The following is a 24,986-nucleotide window of genomic DNA, read 5'->3' as shown; positions in this document are numbered from 1 at the left end:
CTTAAGATCAGAGTTAGTTAACTTTTTTGGGGGGTGAGGTGTGATTGCAGTGGGTAGGGGAGGAAGAGGTAGCAGTAATGAGTGAGTGGCTTCTATATGGAACTAACTTGCAGTAGATTGGCCAAAGTTATTGATGTAGTCCGTGCCAGAGGGTAAAGGTCTAACGTGTGTGTGTGTGTGTGTGTGTGGGGGGGGGGCAGTGACAATAGCTCACTTGGATGGAGTGCTGCTTTGCTATGTGCCTGACCCAAGTTTGAGCTTCCTCCAATCCTGTATTGAAGGAAGCTTTTGGTTTCTTCCACTCTCTCTGCCTCTATCTAAATAGTGACTGGAGCAGTAGAAATTAAAAGAATGTTATTGATAGCCACTGAAGGGTAGAAAATGGATAATGGTATCTTTCCTACAGAAAACAGTAACTTTCACAAATCAGTATTTATTGGTTTCTTATATTATATGGTATATTTTATGGTGTAGAAGGACAAGTCAGAAATAGTTTCTAAGCCATGGTAATGCAGTGGTAGCATACAGATACGTACTCAAGAGGTCCCTGATTCAATTACCACCTATAGCCAAACCTTAGTGGCATGCTCTGATTCCAAAAAAAAATCATGCTGTAACCATTAAAAATCTTAACAAAAATAGTTGAATTACTACATCAAAATTTTAAAAATTATCACTAAAGGCAAAAATCTATATGTTACAAATAATATGATTTAATGGTTTGAGAAAAATGTAGTATCATTGTCAGAGCCTACTAAATAACCTAGAGCTAATAAAACATTTAGAAGCTTCCTTGTTCTTTATCCCTCTAGGAGCATGGACCAAAGATCTTTGTGGAGTGCAGAAAGTGGGAAGTCTGGCTTTTATAATTGCTTCTCTGCTGGACATGGGTGCTGACAGGTCGATCCATACCCCCATCCTGTTTCTATCTTTCCCTAGTGGGGTAGGGCTCTGGGAGGACTCATTGGTGAGGTCTCTGCACAGGGAAGTCATGCTGGTGTCATGGTAGCATCTACAAGTTGTTAGCTGAAAGCATTAAAATGTAAAATAGAACAAATTATTTAATAATCAGGAACCTAAGAATAGAGCAGATGAGATTTGGGGTCTTCATCGTGGAAGAAACTAGAAATCTATTTTAGGTATATTCCAAGGGGCCTGTGGCTTTACTAATTTTTGCCTGAGCTCCAATAGCTAACATGCAGGTGAGCTAAAGGTACCATTTGGGAAGATTGTGTCGGAGTTGGGAATAGAACCAGAAAGCTGGATCAGGGCAGAGAGTAGTTCCCAAATAGGGGAAAAGTATGTAAATACCATTAATTGTAAACCCCATCCATCTAACCTCGGGCCCATGTTTATTCATTTTCAGCACAGAAGCCTGTATAACTTCTGCATCTCTGTCAGTCTGAGCTCACATTCCATGATCATAACTAGGAACATTCTAAGCTGCACTCATTTCAGGACCATTCTTCCTCAAGTGGTAGAGTATGTTGTCCCAGCCTCCCTTTAGAGAGAGACAATTTCTATCACTGTTATTCTACACTGAAGGCAAGATCCTGTAGAGGCCCGCAAGAGGGCTTATGATTTCCCTATTCTTTATCCCTCTGGGAGTATGGACCAAAATTTTGTATGGGATGCAGAAGCTGGAAGGTCTGGCTTCTATAATTACTTCTCTGCTGAACATGGACATTGGCAGGTCAATCCAAATCTCCAGCCTATTTCTATCTTTCCCTAGTAGGATAGAGAGGTGAGACTTCAGGACACATTGGTGAGGTTGTCTGCCTAGGGAAGTCAGGATGGAATCATAGTAGCATCTGCAGCTTGGTGGCTGAAAGGCAGTAAGATATAAAGCAGTGCAAATTGTTTAATAAAGAAGAACCAAAGGGTAGTGATAGAGCAGATAAAATTAGAGGTCTTTGTGTTGGAAGAAGCTAGAGAGTCTATTTTAGGTATATACCATGTGGCCCATGACTTTTGCCTAAGCCTGATAGCTAACATGCAGGTGAACTAAAACTAGTCTGGGAAGATGGTGTTAGAGATGAGAATAGGGCTAGAGAGATGTCCATTGAAAAACTGGGGTGATAGACAGCAGTGTGTACATGACTTGTATGCAAGAAGTCCCAAGTAGCACCACCAATAGCCACATGTAAATGGTGCTCTGATTTGAAAAAAGGGGAAAAGAAAAACCTAATCTTAGTAATAATAGAGAAAATGTCAAAAGCCTCTTTTTGATAATGTGGCACATTTTATCAAGAGTAGAAACCTCAGATACCTGCATGTTTAACATATGATAAGGTTTCATCTTTATAGAAAAATTTGTACTAAATTCTTGAGGATTAATCATACGGCATACTAGAAGAATGTTCTGTAACAGATAACAGCTCTCATATCTGCAAGTGTATACAACGTTCAGGAGGGAAAGTAAGTATTTTAAAAAGCTAGGATCACCTGTATTTTCTAGTGGCCAGCTATTAAAAACAATCAAAAGATAGTTTGTTCAATAAACTATAAGGAAAGAAATATTCTTAGACTATTTCATGCTGTTAAATCTCTACACATTTACAGTTTTATCCAGTCAAATTAATGCAAAACCCCAATGCAAGCATTCGGATTTTGGAAACTTTGGAGGAGTGTCATTTTCTAATAGTAATTATTGGTTTTACATTATTTTTTCACAGGGGAACTGATCACAGCTGCACATGAGCTTGGAGTAAGTATTAGTTTTATTGTTTAATCAATGCTCTCATTAACAGTTTTAGGAATTAAGAAAGTTTAATTAAGCATGGAATAAAGTAGATTAATTTATTTTCAAACCCTAGTTTTTAGTAACTTATAAGTACAGTACGTGACAATTTACTTTAAGTTTTAAATCCAATTAAACTAAATTATAAAGCAAAGCCTTTACTACATATACAGTCCCTGGCTTATTATCACCCCAAATTTTGTATAAGCTGTGGAGAATGAAATAAATCGGGTTAGCAGTTTTAATAAGTTTATTATTTAATAAACTTTATTATGGTGCATGATCCCTTTAGGCAAGACCTTAGGACTGTCAGCATGGTGGTAATCCGATAGCAGTGTGGTCTTTCAACCTTCTAACCAATACGATATTTCAGATCCTGCTTTTTTTTTTTTTTCAATAGCCTTTTAAATGACCCTAATGTGCTGTGAACCCAGAGAACAAACTGCTTAAGAACTGACAATGAAATATGTCACCCTTTCTCTAGGTGACACACCATGTGAAATACACTGCCAAATCCACTAAAGAAAATATTTATTTGTATTGGTACAAGCGGATTACAATCGAAAACCACTATACAAACATTTAGTCATTGGCACTTCAATCTTTATACTTGCCTGAGAAAAGGATAACTTTTCAATTCAAGCCAGTGTGGCTCTTCCTTCGTTAGAGGAAAAACCTTCTTACTGTTGTTAATTTGTCTGTAGGTTGCCCATCCTCCTGGCTATCCTTTGTTTACTCTGGTGGCTAAACTGGCAATCATATTATTTCCTGTTGGTTCTGTTGCCTACCGAGTCAATCTTCTGTGTGGCTTATTTGGAGCAGTAGCTGCGTCCTTCCTTTTTTTCACGGTTTTCAGGTAAAGTAGCTGATTAGTTAAAGTTAATATTGACTAGTTACAGATCTTAAGACTCAAATATGCCCATTAAGCAAAAGTCTTTTGTCCCTTGAGTGGCTTTCCTAGTCACTCATGTGACTTCACTTCCTTAATTTCTGAGAATATCATATGCATTCGACCCTGCAAATGATTACACAGTTGATTCTGCTGCTTACAATAGAGTGAAGGTGTCATCAATTCATTATCACAATCCTCTAGTTAGGTAGAACTAACGGCATTTGTCATTTGAAGATGCAGATGGGGCCGTTTGGTTTCACAATATGAAGTTCATCTTTTGGTGAATAGTAAAAATCATTTAATTACATACAGTATTGCTAATGGACAACTGCCTACCCGGTCCAGAGTTAATACCTAATGTTATTGTATTATATGCACATGCTACATACTATTTTTGAAATGAGTCTATTAACTAAATAAGTTTGGGATGTGGTTTTATGGTTTAGTTCACTTTGTTCTATTACACATGTAGGGAAGATAAGCAAATGAAGTTCCACTTATTTCATTGGTGGAAGGATTTTTTTTTTACTTTGGAAGGCTACCCTACTTTTAAAAACCAGGTCATCCCTTTAGAATATCAGTAAACTCATTTGTCTTTGTTGTTATTGTCTCTCACATTCTTATCTCAGTTTAATTTATATTTAAAAGTATTGCTGTGAAAAATATAAATTATTCTTGCTAAAGAAAAAACACTCCTTTCAAAAACCAGTTACAGGTTTTTTTAAAATAAAAGCAAATGCTTTTGTGTGTAAACATATGATTTGTATAATTTTAGATGTCATTTTGAAGACCAATGTTTTTAGTTGAATTAATCATAATCTTGCTCTTTAGTTAAATTCTTTTTGAGTGGTTTATAGGAAGGTAAGTGTTAACATAATTATGACTCTGAATTTTTTAAATCTGTTTGTGGAAAATTTTTAGACCCAAACATTTTAATTGTTCTATTATGTACTAATTTTCAAATCTATATTTAACTTGTTTTACCTTATTCTTACATGTTTTTAATGGTGGTCAAGATTTTAAATGTGAAATGTTTAAAGTAAAATCTCTGCTTGAATTAATTAGTGCTATTAAAATGTTTTCCCCTAAATTATTAGAGTACTCTTTATCAGAATTGTGCCATTTGAGTCTTTTATAACTCAGAACCATGATTTCTGTTGAGAGAAATACTGATTGGCCTTTAAAAATGTTTTAATATCTAGGTTGCAATTTAGAACACACTTGTTCTGTATTCAATTATGAGTTATTAATTTTTATAAGACATTTTAAGACAAATACCTCTAAGGAAAATACTTTCACTTTAGTAATTCTGTATTTTAGAAGATAATATTATATTTATATGCTATGTAGATGTAAGTGACTTTTATGTATACAAAACTATTTGTTATCTAAAACTCTTCCGTATTTTTCAGTATCTTAATTGGTGATGCCATTCCACATGAAAACCACTGAAAAATCATGTATGAAAATATTAATCTCTATACAATCTAAATAGCTTTGGACAATATTTTTTTCTCTGAGTTGTCCACACTTTAGGTAACTTTTTATTAATTATTATGTTTAATTATAATGGATTTTAGGTTAGCACACTAGCCAGTGGACTTTCACATATAGTCTAAATTTTTATACTTGTTGATACACATTTTAAATTAAAACACTTACTATGACTAAAATAAATATTTGAGTGGTTTTAGTAATACAGTGCTTTGAAAGTGTTGCTTTCTTTCAGAAAAAGGGATCTAACAGTAGTATTATCTCTTACATGCATTTTAATATGAAAATACTTCATTATTTTGAATACAAATAATTGACAAGGTACATGTCCTTTGGGAACAACCTAGTTCAAGTGGCAAATCTGTTTTGTCAAACAATAGACACCCTTCAGGAAAGAGCAAGCCATCTCTATGGTAATAGGACTAACAATAGCCTATTGATTGAGTGGAAGAAGACATTATACAATGTCAGCTGGCTTGTTACAATTTCATTTGTTGTATGACCTGAACTTAACCTTTAAAACCTTTCTTCTGTGAATATAAACTCAACAGCAGGACACGGTTTTTGTACAGCCATTACAGTGACAGCTTTTTTCCAGTCCCAGTGTACAGTAAATATATGCCTTTACTGGCTGACTCCTTTATCAGATTTTGTTAGGCGACATTTCACTACTTTAGTCATTTACAGACCAAATCATCACTCCATTTTGTTGTTAAATATTGAAGGGTTTTGATCCAGGAAAACAGTTCTATTCTCTTTTTCTCCATCACTTAAGAGAACATTACTGTACATGAAGGATTAGTGCTGACTGGTGTGCAGTAGATTAATTCTTTTAACAGGTTTAGATTTTTTTTTTTCAGGTAATTGTTCACATAGCATTCACTATATTTAGCTCTTGGGGTGGACATAAAGACCTTCTTTACCTTTTAAACAAAGATTGTATTTCAAAAGCAAATTTCTGTTTAAATGTGTTGATGTAAAAAGCTCTGATTTTTTTTTTCAGTAAACATGACTTAGATTGAAAGAACAATTTATTCGATGTTTCCAATTACTATGTAATTTTTGCTTTTCTTGAATCTTTCTCTTGCTTTTAAAAGCCATAAGATGTCATTAACACTGCATTTTTTTGTCAATCTTTCCTAATGGTTGGCAAGAACTCAGTTATATTTGCTTTTCCCTAGTGAAGAAAGCACATGAGTAAAACAGCACATTGAAAGCTCAATGTGTCAATGTCATTTATTGAATTAAAAATACTAAGATTGTGGCATTTGTTTCTGTATGTATTTGTTTATTGTGCCTTTCAGGGGGAATTTTTAAGCACACATTATATTAAAGGAGTTTAATACATTTCATTTATATGAAAAGTACTCATTAATGTTTACATCTATGTACTTACGGCTGTAATGCTGTTAGTGATATTTATAGGAACTAGGATTCTTTAAGGTTATTGAAGTGAGTGGCTTTAAGTTGATAATATGATTTTTAAAGTATCATTTGAAATGTACATCCTATTAAGACAAAATTAAAAGGTTATAAAGTAGATCATTAATCTGAGCACAACTTAGAATTGCTTATACTTGAATTTTATTTTAATATTTTTAAAAATATTTATTCCCTTTCGTTGTCCTTGTTTTGTTGTTGTAGTCATTATTATTATTGATGCTGTCGTTGTTGTTGGACCGGACAGAGAGAAATAGAGAGAGGAAGGGGAAGACAGAGAGAGGGAGAGAAAGACACCTGCAGACCTGTTTCACCACTTGTGAAGCGACTCCCCTGCAAGTGGAGAGCCAGAGGCTCTAACACCAATCCTTGCGCTTTGCACCACGTGTGCTTAACCCGCTGCACTACCGCCCGACTCCCATACTTGAATTTTAAACTAAGAAACTAAAAAGAAAAAGAAACTCAAGTTCTATATATTGTGTAACGAAAGGATTACAGAAATTGGTATTGTTAAATATCAGTGCTTTATGGAATATGTTGATAGCATTGTATAAAAATTCTTTACCTCAGGGGCTGGGAGATAACTCACCTGATAGACGATACTCTTTATATGGGAGGACCAGTATTGAACTCTCTAGCCACCACATGGGAGCACCTGCACAGGGAGAACTTCGTGATTGGTGGAGTGGTATTGTGGTGTCTTTCTGTCTGTCATCTTCTATCTGAAAGAAAAAAAAAAGTTGACCAATAGCAACAAAGTTGTAGTGCAGTAAATAAATAAATAATTTACCTCACAAAAGATTTACATTACTTATGATTGCAGATGAGAGCATCTCTTGCATCAGTTGTTTTGGTGGGGACATAGCTCTATAGTTAGCATATCCTTTTCAAACTATTATGGGCCAACTAGAACTATAGAAGAATTCATTCATTCGTAATATTTGTTGAGCACTCATGTGAATCAGAAGTAAAGTGGTATTAGTTGTGACCACCAAAATTCAATGCTTGTTCTAAAGAAAATAAGGAAAAGTTGTTAGCCATTAAGTTTAAAAAAAGTTTTTTTTTCTTAAAAGGAATTATTCCAGGAAACTCGCATAAAAAAAGTTTAACATTAATAGTGTGTAGTAAGAAATCATATCTCTTAATGTCAATCAGACTGTCTAGAATATACAAATATTAATAATTAAAGGTGTGTTAAAACTGTGCTTACTTACTAGAAAGAACTGATAAGCGATTTTAGTAATATCTAAGTTAACTTCTGGTACATTGTCTTGTGCCAGTATTATATTTATGGGATAGTTTATTCACAAGTTATATATTTATAACTATTTTGCTGCTGATAAGAATTAATTTGATGAAATGCATGGAAAATGAACACTTGGTTCATAGCATTGTGACTGCTATTCTTAAAGCCGAGGCTAAAATTCCATTCAATAAAGAATAGAACATTAAAATGCCATACCTTAGAGAATGTAGAATCTCCTGCTTAAGGTACATTTGGATTTTCCAGCTCACAGAGTATTTTAGATTATTGCCATAGAGAATAATGTGGAGCTCTTCCTAATTTCAGAGGTAACTATGCATAAGTAACAAATAGTCACCAAGTTTTTGTAGTTGAAGAAGAATGGAAAGTACTGGAGCATTAATTTCCATTCAGGAGGATATCTGTCTTGATCCCTGGTTAATTGATCATATATTTCCCTCATACTTTTATTAAAATTGCATTGACTTAGACTGGTTAAGCATAGTAAGAGCTTGGTTCATTTGCATTTTCTTATAAGTAAAGGGACATATTAGGCTCAAATAGCAGTACTTCATTTTGAAGGGGGAAAAAAAGCAGGGCAAAAACTCTTTTTTAAGACTGTAGAGTCTTTTCTGACAGCTAGTCAGAGTTAGAATTAGTTCAAGGAAATGTTAATAATGCACTGCCTGGTCTAATCCCTTTGATATCACCAGGTATCCTCCTGTTCATGGGTTAATTGCTTTAAAAGCGAAGGCAATATTCTGAGCGGTGGGCCGCTTCACCTTTTCACAGCTGTTACCATTGAGTGACAACTAAATCCCATGTGTAAGATGAGGAAGAGCTCAATCTCCAATTGGGAGAAAATTTATGTAAACCACAATCCCTTCAGAATGTGCGGAAGTCATAGACTTTCTTGATTTACTCTGCTTTTCCCAGAAAGCTCTATTGTTCACTTTCCTAAGTCCCATCAACCCTTTGTAGCAGAATATCACAGCGGCAGCAGATAGCTTGAAATATATAAATGCTATCATAGCTCTGATTAATAGCAGTGCTTATGAGTCAAGTCTGATAACAGTGCAGCTCTCCACTCAATTTCAGATACTGCTAATGGAATCTGTCTTCTCCAATTGTAATATGAGAAGGCCTAATTTGCCATGGAGCTTGGAGCTGTCACCAGTAGGGGATTGTGGGGTCAGATGGGAGCTGCCAGGTTTTTGCCCTGCAGCTTGTATCTCTCACTTTGAATAGAGCAGCCCCCTGCCTGCCAGTTAGCTGATAGGCCGCCGTGGGGTTTATGCCACTATATACAATAGGAAAGGGCTACATAGGCTGACTTTATAATTGTGAAGCTAGCTCATATTTCCACAGCTACTGTGCTGCATAATTTCTAATAAGTGGTTTTAACAAATGTCAGATTATGAAAAGTTTCCTCAATTACAAAAACTTATAAAACATTTAAATTGCTAAATTTGCTTCCTGCTGAGATTTTGCCACTGGAACTAGTCATCAATCATTATGGCTTTAATAAATAAATGCATATATTTCTTAAAATCCCAAATAAAACTATAGATCCTAACTCATATAGTTTTGATGCTTTTCAAGGCCATAAAACAGAAAACAGTCTTAATGAATTAAAGTATTAAGGTATAACTTTTCATAACAAGACTGATTTAATCTATTGTATATTCAGTTGGCTAGTGTTGACCATGAAAGTCATTTAATACTCTCATTTTGTTGATTCTAATAATTAGCTATTTTAAGTTTACTTTTCATATATCTTTAGCATCTTAACATTTAAAAATTATGCAGCATCTTCTAAGTTTTCAATTAAGTATTTAGTGTGATGACATCTTAGCCAGTGCTGTTGAAAAGTATTTGCTGGAACAAACTTTCAACCAATTTCAGGGTTGCTACTAATACAAAATATTCTATCAAGACTGGGTGAGAAGCTAATCTCGAGGTCTTATGTGATTTTAAACATTTCAAATAAAATTAATGAATCTATAATTTGATAGTTACTTTAAACTAGGCCATGCCTTAAAAAGATACACCTCCCATTGTGCAAGTTATTTGGCATACCATGAGAACCTTGTAAAATGTAAAATATAAAGCTCAGCTCTTGGTTTTTCTTTTAGCTATTCATATATAAAATGAGGGGGGATAATTAATTGAATTGTTCTAAATCTTGAATCTATTATTTATTGGTTAAACCCTAATTCTAGTGCAAGTTATGTAGTTTCATTTTTTTATCTGCAGAAACTACTTATAACTTTATTCCTTCCCTTTATTTCAGTTATGCTTTTTTCCTTTTTTGCAGGGGGGTTAAATTTTTTCATTTTTATGTAGTGGTTTTAGATCAGAAATTATTCTTTGTACTTTTTCTTTTTGATGTACTTATAGTTTGATATTTATCTAGCTGAAAATCCAGGGAAGAAACAGTTCTCTTTTTGATTGAATCTCAAAAGTAGAACCTACTTTGGTAGGATTTTTATCTAAAGTGAAAGTTATTCTTTATAAAGTGTGGGTAATAACAGGACTTAATTTATAAAATCACTGCAAACAGAAAAAGATGGAAACATTTTAATTTTTTTTAGATGTCACAGAATTCACTTATGGGTGGAATTTAAGAAATAAGAACAGAAAAGGAAAACAAAGTAAAAACTAGACTGGGTATAGTATATTGCATGAAAGCAAAGGACTTTGAGGAAGGTGGGCAAGGAGGGGGTTGAGAATGGGCTTTGGGGTCCTGGTTCATGATGGTGGAAAAGGACCTAGATTGGGGATAAAAATGTTTTGTAGATTACCTACCACAGGGAGATGAGAAATTGCACCTACCTATGTGTCAACAACTATGCTATAAGCCATTACTGTCCAATAAAGTAAAAAAAAGGGAAATAAAGGATATAACTTTAATAATACTATGTCTTAAATTATTGATTTATGTTCATTAGATCTAAACTTGAAAATACTACTACTTTCTAAATGACCACTGATTATAATCTGTTCATGGAGCATGGAGCACATAGTACATGATCAGTATGTATTTGTTAAAGAGAATACTGAATGGGAGCTGGGCGGTTGGCCTACCTGGTTGAGCATACACATTACATGTACAAGAACCCATGTTCAAATCCCCTTTCTCCATCTGCAAGAGGGAAGCTTCTCAAGTCACCACTTGTGAAACAGTTCTGCCGATGTCTCTCTCACCTTTTTCCCTCTCTGTCTCCCCTTCCCTCTCAATTTGTCTATGTCTCTATCCAAAGTAAGCAAAACTAAAATTATTTTTTTAAAAAAAGAAGCACCAGCTGGGCAGCCTTTAAAAGGAGGGTGGGGAGAAAGGAAGAAAAGAGACATTGAATGGACTTCCACCAAAAGAGAGAGGTTCAGCAGTATAGCTTAGCTTCCCAGTTTGACCACTCCCCAAGTACAATGAAGAAATGTATATAATGCTGTCAATTATGTGAATAAGTCTGGGGAATACATATAATTTTCATGAATATGAACCAGAAGGATAAGAGCTTGGGAGGGTGGGGGTGGCAAATTTGCTGTTGAGTATATCCTGCTTTCCCTGCAATCCATTGCACTTTTTTAGTCATCAATATGAGTTGATGACTAATGGTAATTTATTCAATGATAATACCCAATTGCTGCTTTGTGGCCTGCCTACTCAGTTTCACTTACTTGAAGTAGGAGTTTTCAGTATGGAAGAAAGGTATTGTACCGATGCTGGGTCCTCCTATGCAAGTAACACTGAAGACATACATTCATGCATTTTATGAGGTGTCAAATGTGTGTTCTAAGAAAATTTTAGGTTTTTGTTATTTGCCTTTTGATTGAGGGTTAGACAAACATGTGACTACACATGAAAATCAAATACCATGTAGTGAAAAGAAAATATACCTTATCAATAAGAAACGTGTCAGTGGTATAAATTGTTACCTCCTGATTTATCCGTTGTGTCAACAGATGAATAATATTCCATCAGTGAAAAAAACTGCACAATCAGTACCTTTCCTTATCTTATCTAGGTCTCATGGTTTTGTGAACCCAAAATTAGGTACATGTTTTGACCATGGGACTGTGGTCCTCACATTTCTTTCAGGATGCTCTTAATAATTACCACCTGGTATTTTTTCTTTATTCCAATAGGGAATTTCGATCATTTGCATCATCTGAGTCATTATTACTAAGTATTTGACCACCTTCCCATACAATATGTCATACTTTTACTTTATCTTTCCTCACTGGCTGACTATTGTGCTCTACTTTAATGAAACTATATGACTTTAGTGCTAACTCAAGCAAAAAAGAACTAGATTTAGTTACTACAAATATACTATAAAATATTTTATATATAACTATAGACATGTATGTAATAAAAATAAATGTAACTGTGGATGATAAAGCATATTTCAGTGACTTTGGGATTATTTAATATTTTTATTAACTTATTTAATAACTTTATTCCATTATTGCAAAACTTTGAAAACTGAGTATATCTCTCTAAGAATGTAAAGACTTTAAAAAAGTTAAAGTCAGTGATATTGGGATGTAACTATTCTTAGCAATACAGTGACTACATTTTAAAATTATCATAATAGTAGTGTTTAGAGTATATGAGCTTTTCATAGTTTCATAGATGTTATCTTCTATAACTTGGCTTATATTCGAAAAATATGTACTTTATCTGAAGAAATGTCTCTTTGACCTCCTTCTTTGAGACCCTATGAGAATTAAACTGGGAATGGAAAACATTTTTTTCTATCTGGTTCATCTTAAGTTAAAATGGAAAATAGTCCATACTAGACTGCATTTTATTAGTGAGTCTAGTGAAAAAATTCTTACTTTACTAATAACCTCATTTGAATTTCTCTTTCTCTTAGTTTGGTTGAAGTTCTCATCAATTTCAGTAGAAAAATACCTTTTCATTTTAATGAGCTAAATTTTAAGATGCCATTTTAGCACATGAAGTATAAATAAATATATTAACTTCTCAGTTGCTTTGTGAAACATAATTAGTTATTCATATTTATTCAAAAGAATGAAATGAAAATGGAAAGTAGGACTCTTGGATTGTCAAGTGGAAACACAAAGGTTGATTTTGATTATGTCATTTTTATTTGGGAAAAATATCATGCCAGATGTAGTCTGTAAGTTGATGACAATTGTTCTGTCTTGTTTTAGGGTTTTTTGTATTTATAGTCTATTTGTATGTTAGACCTTATAAATGATGCGAGAAATCTTGCTGTTTTAAATCAGAACAACAATTTTACTTAAAACTCCTGCTTAAATAATAATGTCAGATTAGATTTCCCTCCTATATATGCAGATATATTTTCTTTCATATATATATGTATATATATCTTTAAATTTTTTTATATTTATTTATTTTCCTTTTTGTTGCCCTTGTTTTTTATTGTTGTTGTAGTTATTGTTGTTATTTATGTCAGACATAAATAGATAGGACAAGACAGAGGGGAAGAGAAAGATAGATTACCTGCAGACCTGCTTCACCGCCTATGAAGCTATTCTCCTGCAGGTGGAGAGCCGGGGGCTCGAACCGGGATCCTTGAGCTGGTCCTTGCACTTTGCACCACCCGCACTTAACCTGCTGCGCTGCCGCCCAACTCCCTCTTTCATATATATATATTTCATATTTATTTATTTATTTCCTTTTGTTGCCTTTGTTGTTTTATTGTTGTAGTTATTATTGTTGTTGTTACTGATGTCGTTGTTGTTGTTGTATAGGACAGAGAGAAATGGAGAGGAGAGGTGAAGACAGAGAAGGGGAGAGAAAGAGAGACACCTGCAGACCTACTTCACCGCCTGTGAAATAACGCCCCTGCAGGTGGGGAGCCAGGGGCTCGAACCGGGATCCTTCCGCCGGTTCTTGTGCTTTGCGCCACATGCGTTTAACCCACTGTGCTACCACCGGACTCCCTTCTTTCATATATATTTTTTAAAAAGATTGTTAAACTAGATTGAGAGGACCAGTGTAAAATAATACAATGGTTTATGCAATAGATTTTTTTTTTTTCCTCCAGGGTTATTGCTGGGCTCGGTGCCTGCACCATGAAGCCACCGCTCCTGGAGGCCATTTTTCTCCCCCCCCCCTTTTTGTTGTTGCCCTTGTTGTTGTAGCCTCGTTGTAGGTATTATTATTGCCATTGTTGATGTTGTTCGTTGTTGGTTAGGACAGAGAGAAATGGAGAGAGGAAGGGAAGACAGAGAGGAGGAGAGAAAGATAGACACCTGGAGACCTGCTTCACTGCCTGTGAAGCGACTCCCCTGCAGGTGGGGAGCCGGGTGCTCGAACTGGGATCCTTAACTCCGGTCTAACTCCGGTCCTTGCGCTTTGCGCCACATGCGCTTAACCCACTGCGCCACTGCCCGACCCCCTTTGCAATAGATTTTTATGCCTGAGGCAACAGAAAGTCCCAAATTCAATTCCTGACACCAACATAAGCAGTCCGCTGGTAAAAAAAAAAAAAAGAACTAAACTAAAAATTCACAAACTTTCAATTTATTTAACACTATTGCATATAGTAAGATTCATGACTTTTTTTTTTTTCTTATAGACTGTAGATCATGTTGGAGCCTTTTCATGAAAACAAAAATTAGTATATGTGTTCTGGTTAGAGTTTATTCCTCCAAAGGTTGCAATTGACTTGTCTAATTGCTCATTCCAGAACACATTTCATAGAGAGGGGCCATAATTGGCCAGGCTCATTACTCCAGAGCAATCAAAACAGACAGTACATTAATTGGAGGTTGTAGGAATAGTGTAGATTCATAAGGAAATAACATACTTTAATTAAAGGTTTATTTATTTAGTGGGGAGCAGGGGGCAGGCCAGAGAACCATTCTAGTCTGTTAAGTACTGGGGATCCAACCTGGAGCTTCTTACATGCAAATCCTGCGTTCTACCTGAAGAACCTCCTCTGACTGCAAGGTAATACTTTTAAAAAGATTTTTTAAGCACAAGGACTGGCGTTAAGGATCCCGGTTCGAGCCCCCGGCTCCCCACCTGCAGGGAGGTCACTTCACAGGCGGTGAAGCAGGTCTGCAGGTGCCTATCTTTCTCTCCCCCTCTCTGTCTTCCCCTCTTCTCTTCATTTCTCTCTGTCCTAGCCAACAGCGATGACATCAATAACAACAATAATAAGTACAACAGTAAAAAAACAAGGTCAACAAAAGGGAATTAAATAAATAAAAATTTTTTTAAATCTTTAAAAAAATTTTAAATTGAAATCAGTAGATAATAACATCTTGCTCAGTAACTAGCTTCCTTAACACCTTTTTTTGCTCCCCCCCTTTTGTTACCCTTGTTTTTTTATTGTTGTTGTGGTTATTATTAATGTTGTTGTTGTCATTGTTGGATAGGACAGAGTGAAATGGAGAGAGGAGGGGAAGACAGAGAGGGGGTGAGAAAGATAGATACCTGCAGACCTGCTTCACCACCTGTGAAGCGACTCCCTGCAGGTGGGGATCCTGGGGCTTTGAACTGGGATCCTTACACCTGTGCTTGCACTTCATGCCACATAAGGCTACCGCCTCACCCCCATTAACAACTTTTTATAAATATTTATTTATTTATCATTGGATAGAGACAGAAATTGAAAGGGGAGGGAGAGAGACACCTGCAGCCCTGCTTTACCACTCATGAAACTTTCCCCCTACAGGTGGGGACCAGGGGCTTGAACCTGGGTCCTTGTACACTGTAATGTGCGTGTTTAAACAGGTGCACCACCGTCTGGCCCCCCCAGCTTCCTTCAGACATAGTCATCAGTATCACAGCACCACTTAGTTAAGCCTCCTGCACATTTTAGTGTCTTTTTAAAATTTGCGGTAACTTGTGATCTGGAAGGTTTGTAGATACTTGGTTCAACAAGACATAAGGTAAAAATTTTGAGGTATTTTGTTTGAAGCTTCACAAAAAATTGAGACAATAAAGGACTCGCTTTACACACTAACATATTAATTATAGTATGAGTACTTGTAAGCATTTGGTACTTTATTATTCTCTGTGGAACACTTTGTAGATAAGTAAATTAAGTGATAGAATTACTTTAAGGTAACTTATTTTTCTCTTATACATAATACTATAGATATAATTTATATTTTTTATTTAGCAACACTTGAATTAAATAATATGTTAACATTTAAGTTTAAAGTACAGAATGATGAAATGATTCTTAGTTTCTTTTAAAAATATTCTATTAGGGAAATGATCTTTAAACCCAGTTGTTGTCACATGAGTATAATTTCTCACATTTCTGTATAAGCTATCTGCACACCAGTCCCACCACCAGCTTAGGTCCCACTCTGCCATCATGCACTGGGTTCCCACTTCCTCTCAGCCTTCTCCCCCTGTCCCCCAACCCCCCAACATTTGTGGCATTGCTGCAGCATATCATGTCTAATCCAAGGTTTTATTTACCCTGTGTTTTGCCTTTCCCTCCTTTTTTCTTAAGTTCCACGTATAAGTGAGATCATTCGTCTGGTATTCATCCTTCTCTTGGTTGATCTCACTTAATATCATTCCTTCAGGATGATTACAAATAGGAGCACTATTTGTAATAGCGCAAACATAGAAGCAACCCAGATACCCAGTGACAGATGGGTGATTAAGAAAGCTGTGGTGTGTATATATACACAGTGGAATACTAAGCTATTAAAAATGATGAAATTATTTCTTGTAACTGTAAGATTTATCCATTTGCATTTCAAAAGGAGTTGAGTGCACAGTGCCTTACAGTGGAGGGAGATGGCACTTTGGAGGGAGATGGCACTTTTGGTAGTAAGGTGTGTTGCCACATTGTTTGGGAGATATGAAGAGCTTATCAAACTCCCCAACAAAAAAACAAATGACCCCATCCAAAAATGGGGAGAGGATACAAACAGAATATTCAACAAAGAAGAGATCCAAAAGGCCAACAAACATGAAAAAGTGCTCCAAGTCATTGATTATCAGAGAAAGGCACATAAAGACAACACTAAGATACCACTTTTATCAGAAAGGGTAACAGCAACAAATGCTGGAGAGGTTGTGTGGACAAAGGAACCCTTCTGCACTGCTGGTGGGAATGTAAATTGGTCCAACCTCTGTGGAGAGCAGTTTGGAGAACTCTCAGAAGGCTTGAAGTGGATCTTCCCTATGACCCTGCAATTCCTCTCCTGGGGATATATCCCAATGAACCAAACACAGCCATCCAAAAAGATTTGTGCATACCTATGTTCATAGCAGCACAATTTGTAATAGCCAAAAGCTGGAAGCAACCAACAATAGATAAGTAGCTGAGAAAGTTGTGTTATATATACACATAAGAATACTACTCAGCTATTACAAATGACAAATTCACCTTCTTCACCTCATCTTGGATGGAGCTTGAAGGAATCATGTTAAGTGAGATCAGCCAGAAAGAGAAGGAAGAATATAGGATGATGTCATTTCATAGACAGAAGTTATAAAATAAGAACAGAAGGGAGATAAAAAATTGTACCCTAAAATAACTAATCTTGTAAAGCAAGGTTCCTTCAATAAAAATTAAATTATGGCACTTAATACATTAAATGTTAATGTAACAAAATCCAAATGAATCCTTGATATCCCCCTTGTTACTGACACCATTTTTATAACAGTGAGTGACAACGATGATGAAGGATATGGTTTTTAAAAGAATATTTCCCCCAGGGAGTCGGGTGGTAGCACAGCAGGTTACGTGCATGTGGCACAAAGCACAAGGACCGGCGTAAGGATCCTGGTTCGAGACCCTGGCTCCCCACCTGCAGGGGGGTCGCTTCACAAGCGGTGAAGCAGGTCTACAGGTGTCTGCCTTTCTCTCCCCCTCTCTGTCTTCCCCTCCTCTCTCCATTTCTCCCAATCCTATCCAACAATGACAATATCAATAAAAACAACAATAACTACAACAATAAAAAGGGAATAAATAAATAACAAAAAATGAGTATTTCCCCCATGCCAAAAACATCTTTTCTATTAAGTTTTTTTTCCTTACAAGAAATGAATTTATTTAAGAATGTTATAAGAAATTTTATAAAGCTTTGTTTGAAAATCAGTGCCTGGCATTTGGTATACCTGGTTGACCACATGCTACAATGCAGAAGAACCTGGGTTCAAGCCCTCGGCCTTTGTCCGCAGGAGGTAGAGGCTCTGTAAGCAGTAAAACAGGGCTGCGGGTGTCTTCTCTTTCTCTCCATCTTAGTCTCCCCTTCCCTATTAATTCATCTCTGTCTCTATCCAATAAATAAATAAAATATTTAAAAAATAAATCATAGGGAACAGGTGGTGACTCACCTGGTTGTGCGCACATACTACAGTGCACAAGGACCCAGGTTCAAGCCCCTGGTCCCCACCTGCAGGGTAAACTTCACGAGTGGTGAAGCAGGACTGCGGGTGTCTCTTCCTCTCAACCTCTCCTCCCCCTCTCAATTTCTCTCTGTCTCTATCCAATAATAAATAAAAATATTTAAAAAGAAAATGATTGGACTTAAGTTGAGGTAGTTAGAAATCATTGCTTTTTGAGCATTACAAATTAAAGATAAACTATTTCTGAAATAAATTTATACATATATATGGGGAAACATTTTGTTTTCCAAAAAATCACATTTTTTTTCTAGAGACACATATGAAATCAGATATGATTTTACTTTTTAAAATGTACACTGACATGGTTATCCAGTGGTATCAGTAGTCTAAAAATAATTCTATCAGATGTGTAATACATTGTATACAGGATCTTAAATTCCTCAACTGATTTCCATACCATTATTAAGATAGTTAAATTTTTCTATTCAGTTCATTTTTAGGTTTCACCCTGTACTTTCACCCCTTCCCCTTATCATGACTATTTGAGGGAGTAAATGGTTTACAGTATACATGGGGACAATTTCTCATCTCCTTGTGATTATAAGTGTCTACAAAACACTCTTACCCCTAACTTAGGTCCGTCATGCACCAGGACTTCCAAACCCTTCCTCACCCTCTGTCCCTAAAGTCCTTTACTTTGTTGCAATAGAAAATAAGTTGATTCTGTATCTGACATAATAAATTCAAAGATGAGGGAGCCACCCAGAGTCTCTTAAAAATACATTAGGGAAAACTTATGAGGATAAAAAAGGCACCTGAGTTGTAAACAGTAAGTGGGAGTGGGCCAAGTAAAGACCAAGCAAAGTTCCAGATACGGAGAAACTCATCTACAAAGAAACAAAGGTGGAGGAGAGAAATTATTTATAGTTACAGGGATTTCAAAATCAGTGTTGCAGAGATGAAGTTTGAGTTAGATAATATAAAATGAAGCTACAGGTAGACTGAGATCAGATGAAGAAACATTTTGTCTATCATAATGAGCTTGAAGTAATTTTGAAGCCAGAGAGCCAAAGGATTGGAAGAAAAGAGCAAGATCAGATAAGTATTTGATTCCTCTAGTGCCCATAGTGGACCCAGAACTACAGCAGACCACACAAACCTGTTGAGTGTGGGGTGATGCTAATATCTGAAATCCTGCAGGGGTGACAGAAAAAAGGGCAGGGGGCTTCATAGTGCCACACCAGATGGAGCACACATGTTACCATGAGCAAGAACTCAAGTTCAAGCCCCCGTTTCCCACCTGCAGTGGAGACACTTCACAAGTGATGGAGAAGGTCTGTAGGTGTCTCTTTCTCCCTTTCTATCTCTCCCTCTCAATTTGTCTCTGTCCCATCAAATAGAAAGCAAAAAAATAAAAATAAAAAAAGGCCACTGCAAGTGGTGGATTCATAATGTGGTACCAAACTCAGCAATTACCCTGGTGGCACGGGAGAGGGAGAGGGAGAGATAGAGAAGGGATTTAAAATAAAATGTCATGAAGTAAAATTGGCTGAATACCATGTATTCAGTGGGGGAGAGGAAGAGTACAAGGAATCTTGGGTCAATTCTCAAGTTTCCAAATTTGGTAGAAAATTAAAGTCACGGGCGGGGCTAGATAGCATAATGGCTATGCAAAGAAACTCATTGAACTCCCAGGTTCAATCTCCCGCACCACCATAAGCCAGAGAGAGATGATCAGTGCTCTGGTTAAAATATATAATAATAATAATAAGAAGAAGAATGTCACTAAGAAAATACAGATTATTACAAAAACAGAAACCATTTGGGGAGGGAGAATGAGAAACTAACTTTACATATGGTGACACTGAGTGGGACATGTGGAGCAGGGTTTGCTTTGTGATCAGTATAACAGTTGAAGACGTGTTAATCCAAAAGTAGGGGAGAGGCAGTGCTGGAGACAAAATTTAACCTTTTGTAATTGGCAGAGATAGTAGGTAAACGATAGTAGGTAAAACCACTTAGATAATGTAGAGTGAAGAAAACAAACACCTGAGAATGAAGTCTTGGGAAATACCAGCTTTAAAGGAGTTAATGGAAGAAATGGAACTATTCAGAGAGTCCAGAAGGAAGTACCTGTGTTGAAGGAAAACCAGAAGCATGTGGGGACCCTCAGATAGCAGTTCCCTAAAGTGTGTTCAAAAGAGAGATCAACACGACAGAGATGTCCACAAAACCTATTGTACCTGCCAGATGCCATTGGGTGTTAATTCAGTATAGGGTCAAGCCTAGGACAGAGGAGGGAGGTAGAAGATATGGCCAAGCTGTGAGGCTAATACTGAGCCTAGCCATGACCCTTCATGAAATCATCTAATGTCAGCTTGCTTTTACTCATTAGTTTTCTTAAAGTCAAGTGAAGGATGCTCAACCAGTGCTCAGGTAATATACCCTGAATAATATGAGACTGCATATCTAAGAGTTAGTTAATAAGTCTTCAGAAAATCTTAAACCTTACTATTACTGCTTGACAACACAGCACTGAAGCCTCCCTTAGTGTGTTGGGGTAGCTTAAATAAAAAAAATTCATACAGACTTAGTTTATAAAGAACATGTTATGAAAACATTGTAAAACACTGGCACTAAGACATTTCATATTCTGTATGTGTGTGTGTACACATAACTGTGCTTTTAGGCATGCACTCTCTTGTTTTCCACAAAGCAGAAGCAAATTTTCACAATTTGTTTACACAGTTTCCAATGAAAATTTAACAAAAGCAATAAAGAGGAAAGACTATTTCAGTCAGTGTCTTGGTTGAAAGCAACTAACTGTAGCTGTGTTTAGCTGAAAAGAAACATTAAAAGAAAGTTGAGAAGAGCTCTATAATTCAATGATAAAAAGACAAAACAAAACCAGATTTTAAAATAGCCAGTGGATCTGAGCAGACATTACTCCAAGGAAGACATGCAAATGCACAATAAATATGTGGGGGAAAAAAAAGTTCAACATCACTAGCCAATAAGAAAATGTAAGTCAAAACCTTGAGAAGATAATACTTTCTGTGCAAGGATGGCTAGAATTAGAAAGGTTAGTGAATTTTCAAGTTGTAGAGAAATCAGAACCCTCATATATTAACTGATATGAATGTGAAATAGCATAGGCACTTTGAAAAATAGTATCACAGTTCCTTAAAAGAGAAAATACACTTTACATATTTCTCCAAAACTCTGTGCTTATGTATTTATTTGCCCAAGAGAAATGACAACATGTGCACACAAAAATATGTATGTGAGTATCTATACAAGTGTTCTTCATAGTAGCCAAATGTAAAAAGAATCAAAATGTCACTCATGCTCTCTGCATTTGAACTGATTCATGTGTCCTTTGTTATTTCCCCATTAATTTCTATTTGAGTTGCCCCAGCCCTGGAGTCAGAGTAGCACACTACTCCATGGAAAATAACTTAAAGTACAGAAAGGAATGTTGACTCTCCAAAGTAATATGACAGGTGAAACTTAGAAATTTCCCTTAAAATGTTACTAAAACATTTAAGATGACTTAATTCTCTGATTCATTGTTTCCTTTCAGTGCTTAGAGCTCAATAAGCTTCACTCCATACATCAACCTGTATCAAAATAATTACTGTACACAATTCAATACTATGTTTGTTCAAAGATAGTCTAGAAACCAGGGAATTGAAAGAAAAATTGAGAATAGTGTAAAGTTCTAATAAATAGGAAAGAACAGAGAGGGCAGTTCAAGTCACAGCATGAACAAAGAAAGGTATGGCACTAAGTATAGGCACATCTCACTAGAGACTTTGGTGGGACCTTACTAATCGATGAAAATAATATTGCTGGTGATTAGGAGGTAGGTGGCACCTAATATAGTGGCAGCCCGGAATCCAGACTGATTTCCTTAGAATTTATTCTTCAAGCAAAGCTAGGTAAACATAGAGTATGTTTTTGGAACTTTAATCTGATGTTTTGTTGCAGAATAGACTGGAAAGCAGAAGACAAGCTAGAGAACTATTAAGATAATTGAGCATACAGCAGTAGGAATATAGTAGAAAGGTTTGGAAAGTAATTTGGAAGGAAGAATTGATTTTAGTATGTTGAATCAGGATCACTGAGAGAATGGGAACTCTGAAACAAATAGGAAACATTATTTTTGTAAGGGAAAAAATAAAGCAGCAGAAATAAATTGCAAAGGAAAACTCAAAACAAGTTTGATAATGAAATTTTTATTTTAACTTTTTTTTCTAAAATGATTAAGAGCCATTGAATTGCTTCATACATTTTTATACAATGTAGCACATAGTTATGATGTAATAACATAGGGCCATATTATATAATGATTATTAGACAATATTGCTTTCTGAATGTAATTTTTCAGATAGAAAGGTCAAGCACAGGGAATGAAACTATAGCACTAAAATATCCTTTATTAGGTGACCAGGCTCAAACCTGGGTCACATGTGGCAAAACAACATACTATCCAAGTGAGCTTTTTTGCTGCTTCCTCAATTTTTTTTAATTGAGGGATTAATGGTACAGTAAATACAGTTGTTGATACATGTGTAAGGTTTTTTTGATTTGCTGCAAATCACTTTCACCCTCAGCCTAGCTTGTCCACCATCATGTACCAGGACTTGGAAGTCCACCCCCCTACCCCACCACCACTCCAGATTCCTTTACTCTGGTGCAATACACCAAACCTAGTCCAAGTTCTACTTTGTTTCCCCTTTCTGTTCTTATTTCTCAGCTTTTGTCTGTGAGTCAGATCACCCCATATTTACCTTTATCTTTCTGGCTTATCTCACTTAACATGATTCCTTCAAGCACCATCCAAAATGAGGTAAAGAAGGTGACTTCCTCATTTGTAATAGCTGAGTAGTATTCTATCTGTTGTTGAATATCTAGGTTGCTTCCAGCTTTTGCCTATTACAGATTGTGCTGCTGTGAACACTGGTATACACAAATCTTTTTGGATGAGTGTGTTTGACTCTTTAGGATATATCCCCAGGAAAGGAATTGCTGGGTCATAGGGTTGGTGCTTTGTTGGGATGCAGTATAAAACACTATGTTGCACCCTAGTAAAGTAATTTGGGAAAAGAAATGGCTATTTAGTAATAGCCTTAATTTTCAGTTTTACTCTAATAGCAAAATAGTAATTGGTTTGGATTTGATGTGCTCTTAAATATTCAACTACCTTACCAGTCTCAGGTCACAGCTCTGAATTGAGTTGCAGATTTTTTGATTCATTTGAGTATGGCTCTTGGCAGCATTTGGAGGCTGGAAAATTTATTTTCAAGCGCACCATTTGATTCTTTTTTGTGTTGTCAAAATTTTATTCTTTCCTCTCTAATATGCAAATTACTTTTAACTTCAGTTTTATGTAAAGAAATCATCAGAAAGTATGAACTTTGCTTGTAAGATCTTAAAATCACCAAATATTGTGACAAAGATATCCTGTGTCTTATTCTGGGAGAAAACCATAGAAAGTACTTAGATCTGAACATCTCACAAGAAGAATACGTGTTCCTGAATAAATACATTGCCATTTCATGAATTTTATAATATTTCAATCTCAACCAGACCTACGTTCTTCTTTGTAGATGTAGCAAGAAAAAAAAATGACACAGGTTTGTCATTTCTCTAGCTACTGTATCTTCAGGCTTTCTGTACTGGCTTGAGTCCTAGAGGTTACATCTGAGAAGTAAACCTCATTCCATCCATAGGATACCAAGTAGTTTGGTTCATTTGTTTGCTAATAGGTTAATTTATGGACTTGCTGGTGTAAAAAAAAAAACTGTTAAAAGAAATTACTACATGAAGTAATGTGTCAACTGTACACTGTATTGAGATTGTCTGTGTGACTGTCATAATTTCTGCTGCTACAGTTTATAAAAAAGGAAAAATAAAAGTCAGTTCTTTTTAGTGGGAAAGAAGATTTCACGTTATCTTTATTTGCAGGCTTTCTGGCTCATATGCTGGAGGAATCCTTGCTGCGGGGGTGTTTTCATTTTCTCGTCTAACATGGCAGTGGTCCATTGCAGCAGAGGTTTTTAGCTTAAACAATCTGTTTGTGGGTCTGCTTATGGCTCTTACTGTACATTTTGAGGAGGCAGCAACTGCAGAAGAAAGATCAAAGGTAACCTATTTTGATCAAAGCAAAATCACTTTTGTTTTAATTTTTAGATAGATGCTGACTTTTTTTTTAACTTTGGTTCAGGTACTGTTTATCCATTCTGATTACTGTCAAGGTAATCTAGGCATGTTGAAAGAGAAAATATTCCCAGTTGTTGTACTCTGAACCATGATAGCCTTTATAAAACATGGGACTATTATTTCCCCCCTTGGAGCTCAAAAGTTTTTTGGAGAGTAAGGGAATTATAAAGATTCCCTTTGAATTCTATGAGAGAAAATAAGACCTGTTGACTAATCTGCCATCGTGTGTGTGTGTGTGTGTGTGTGTGTGAAAGAGAGAGAGAGACTGAGACTATGAATTGATAACTTTTAGATGAATTACCTTAACAGAAACAAATTTGTAATTTTTAAAATCTAAAATAAGAGTGCACATAAAGGAAAAGTAATTCAGGAAAGATTACAGTGACTTCTCAGGCAGACACTGTCTTTAAAATCACTTGAAATGTGAAGGAACGCCATCTTCAAAGATTGTACAACCTGTGCATGGAAAATGCTCAATCACTGAGTATCATCAACCTTGTATTGTTAGAAAAATATAGAAACAAAAGGAAACTACGGTTGAACTGTAGTTTTTCTTATCTGTGATACTATTATGGATTATTTTTTATTTAAAATAAACTTTTTTTTAAACACTTCTTGCTAAGCT

At 35.8% G+C, this 24,986-nt stretch overlaps 1 protein-coding gene across 2 annotated transcripts in view; it reads left to right on the top strand.

Moving 5' to 3' along the window:
- The window catches only part of TMEM260 (transmembrane protein 260), a 70,386-nt gene that overhangs the window by 6,523 nt on the left and 38,877 nt on the right, over positions 1–24,986 (top strand). For both annotated transcript variants that reach the window (XM_007533120.3, XM_060174924.1), the window contains exons 2-4: positions 2,676–2,707; positions 3,445–3,596; positions 24,107–24,284. In XM_007533120.3, the coding sequence (XP_007533182.1) occupies positions 2,676–2,707; positions 3,445–3,596; positions 24,107–24,284 (362 nt within the window). The remainder of the gene's footprint in view (positions 1–2,675; positions 2,708–3,444; positions 3,597–24,106; positions 24,285–24,986) is intronic.

Source organism: Erinaceus europaeus, chromosome 16, assembly GCF_950295315.1.
Source record: "Erinaceus europaeus chromosome 16, mEriEur2.1, whole genome shotgun sequence".
In the NCBI taxonomy this organism is placed as follows: Eukaryota; Metazoa; Chordata; class Mammalia; order Eulipotyphla; family Erinaceidae; genus Erinaceus; species Erinaceus europaeus.
The sequence above is the reverse complement of the archived record's forward strand: the minus strand, read 5'-3'. Positions and strand labels throughout refer to the sequence as shown.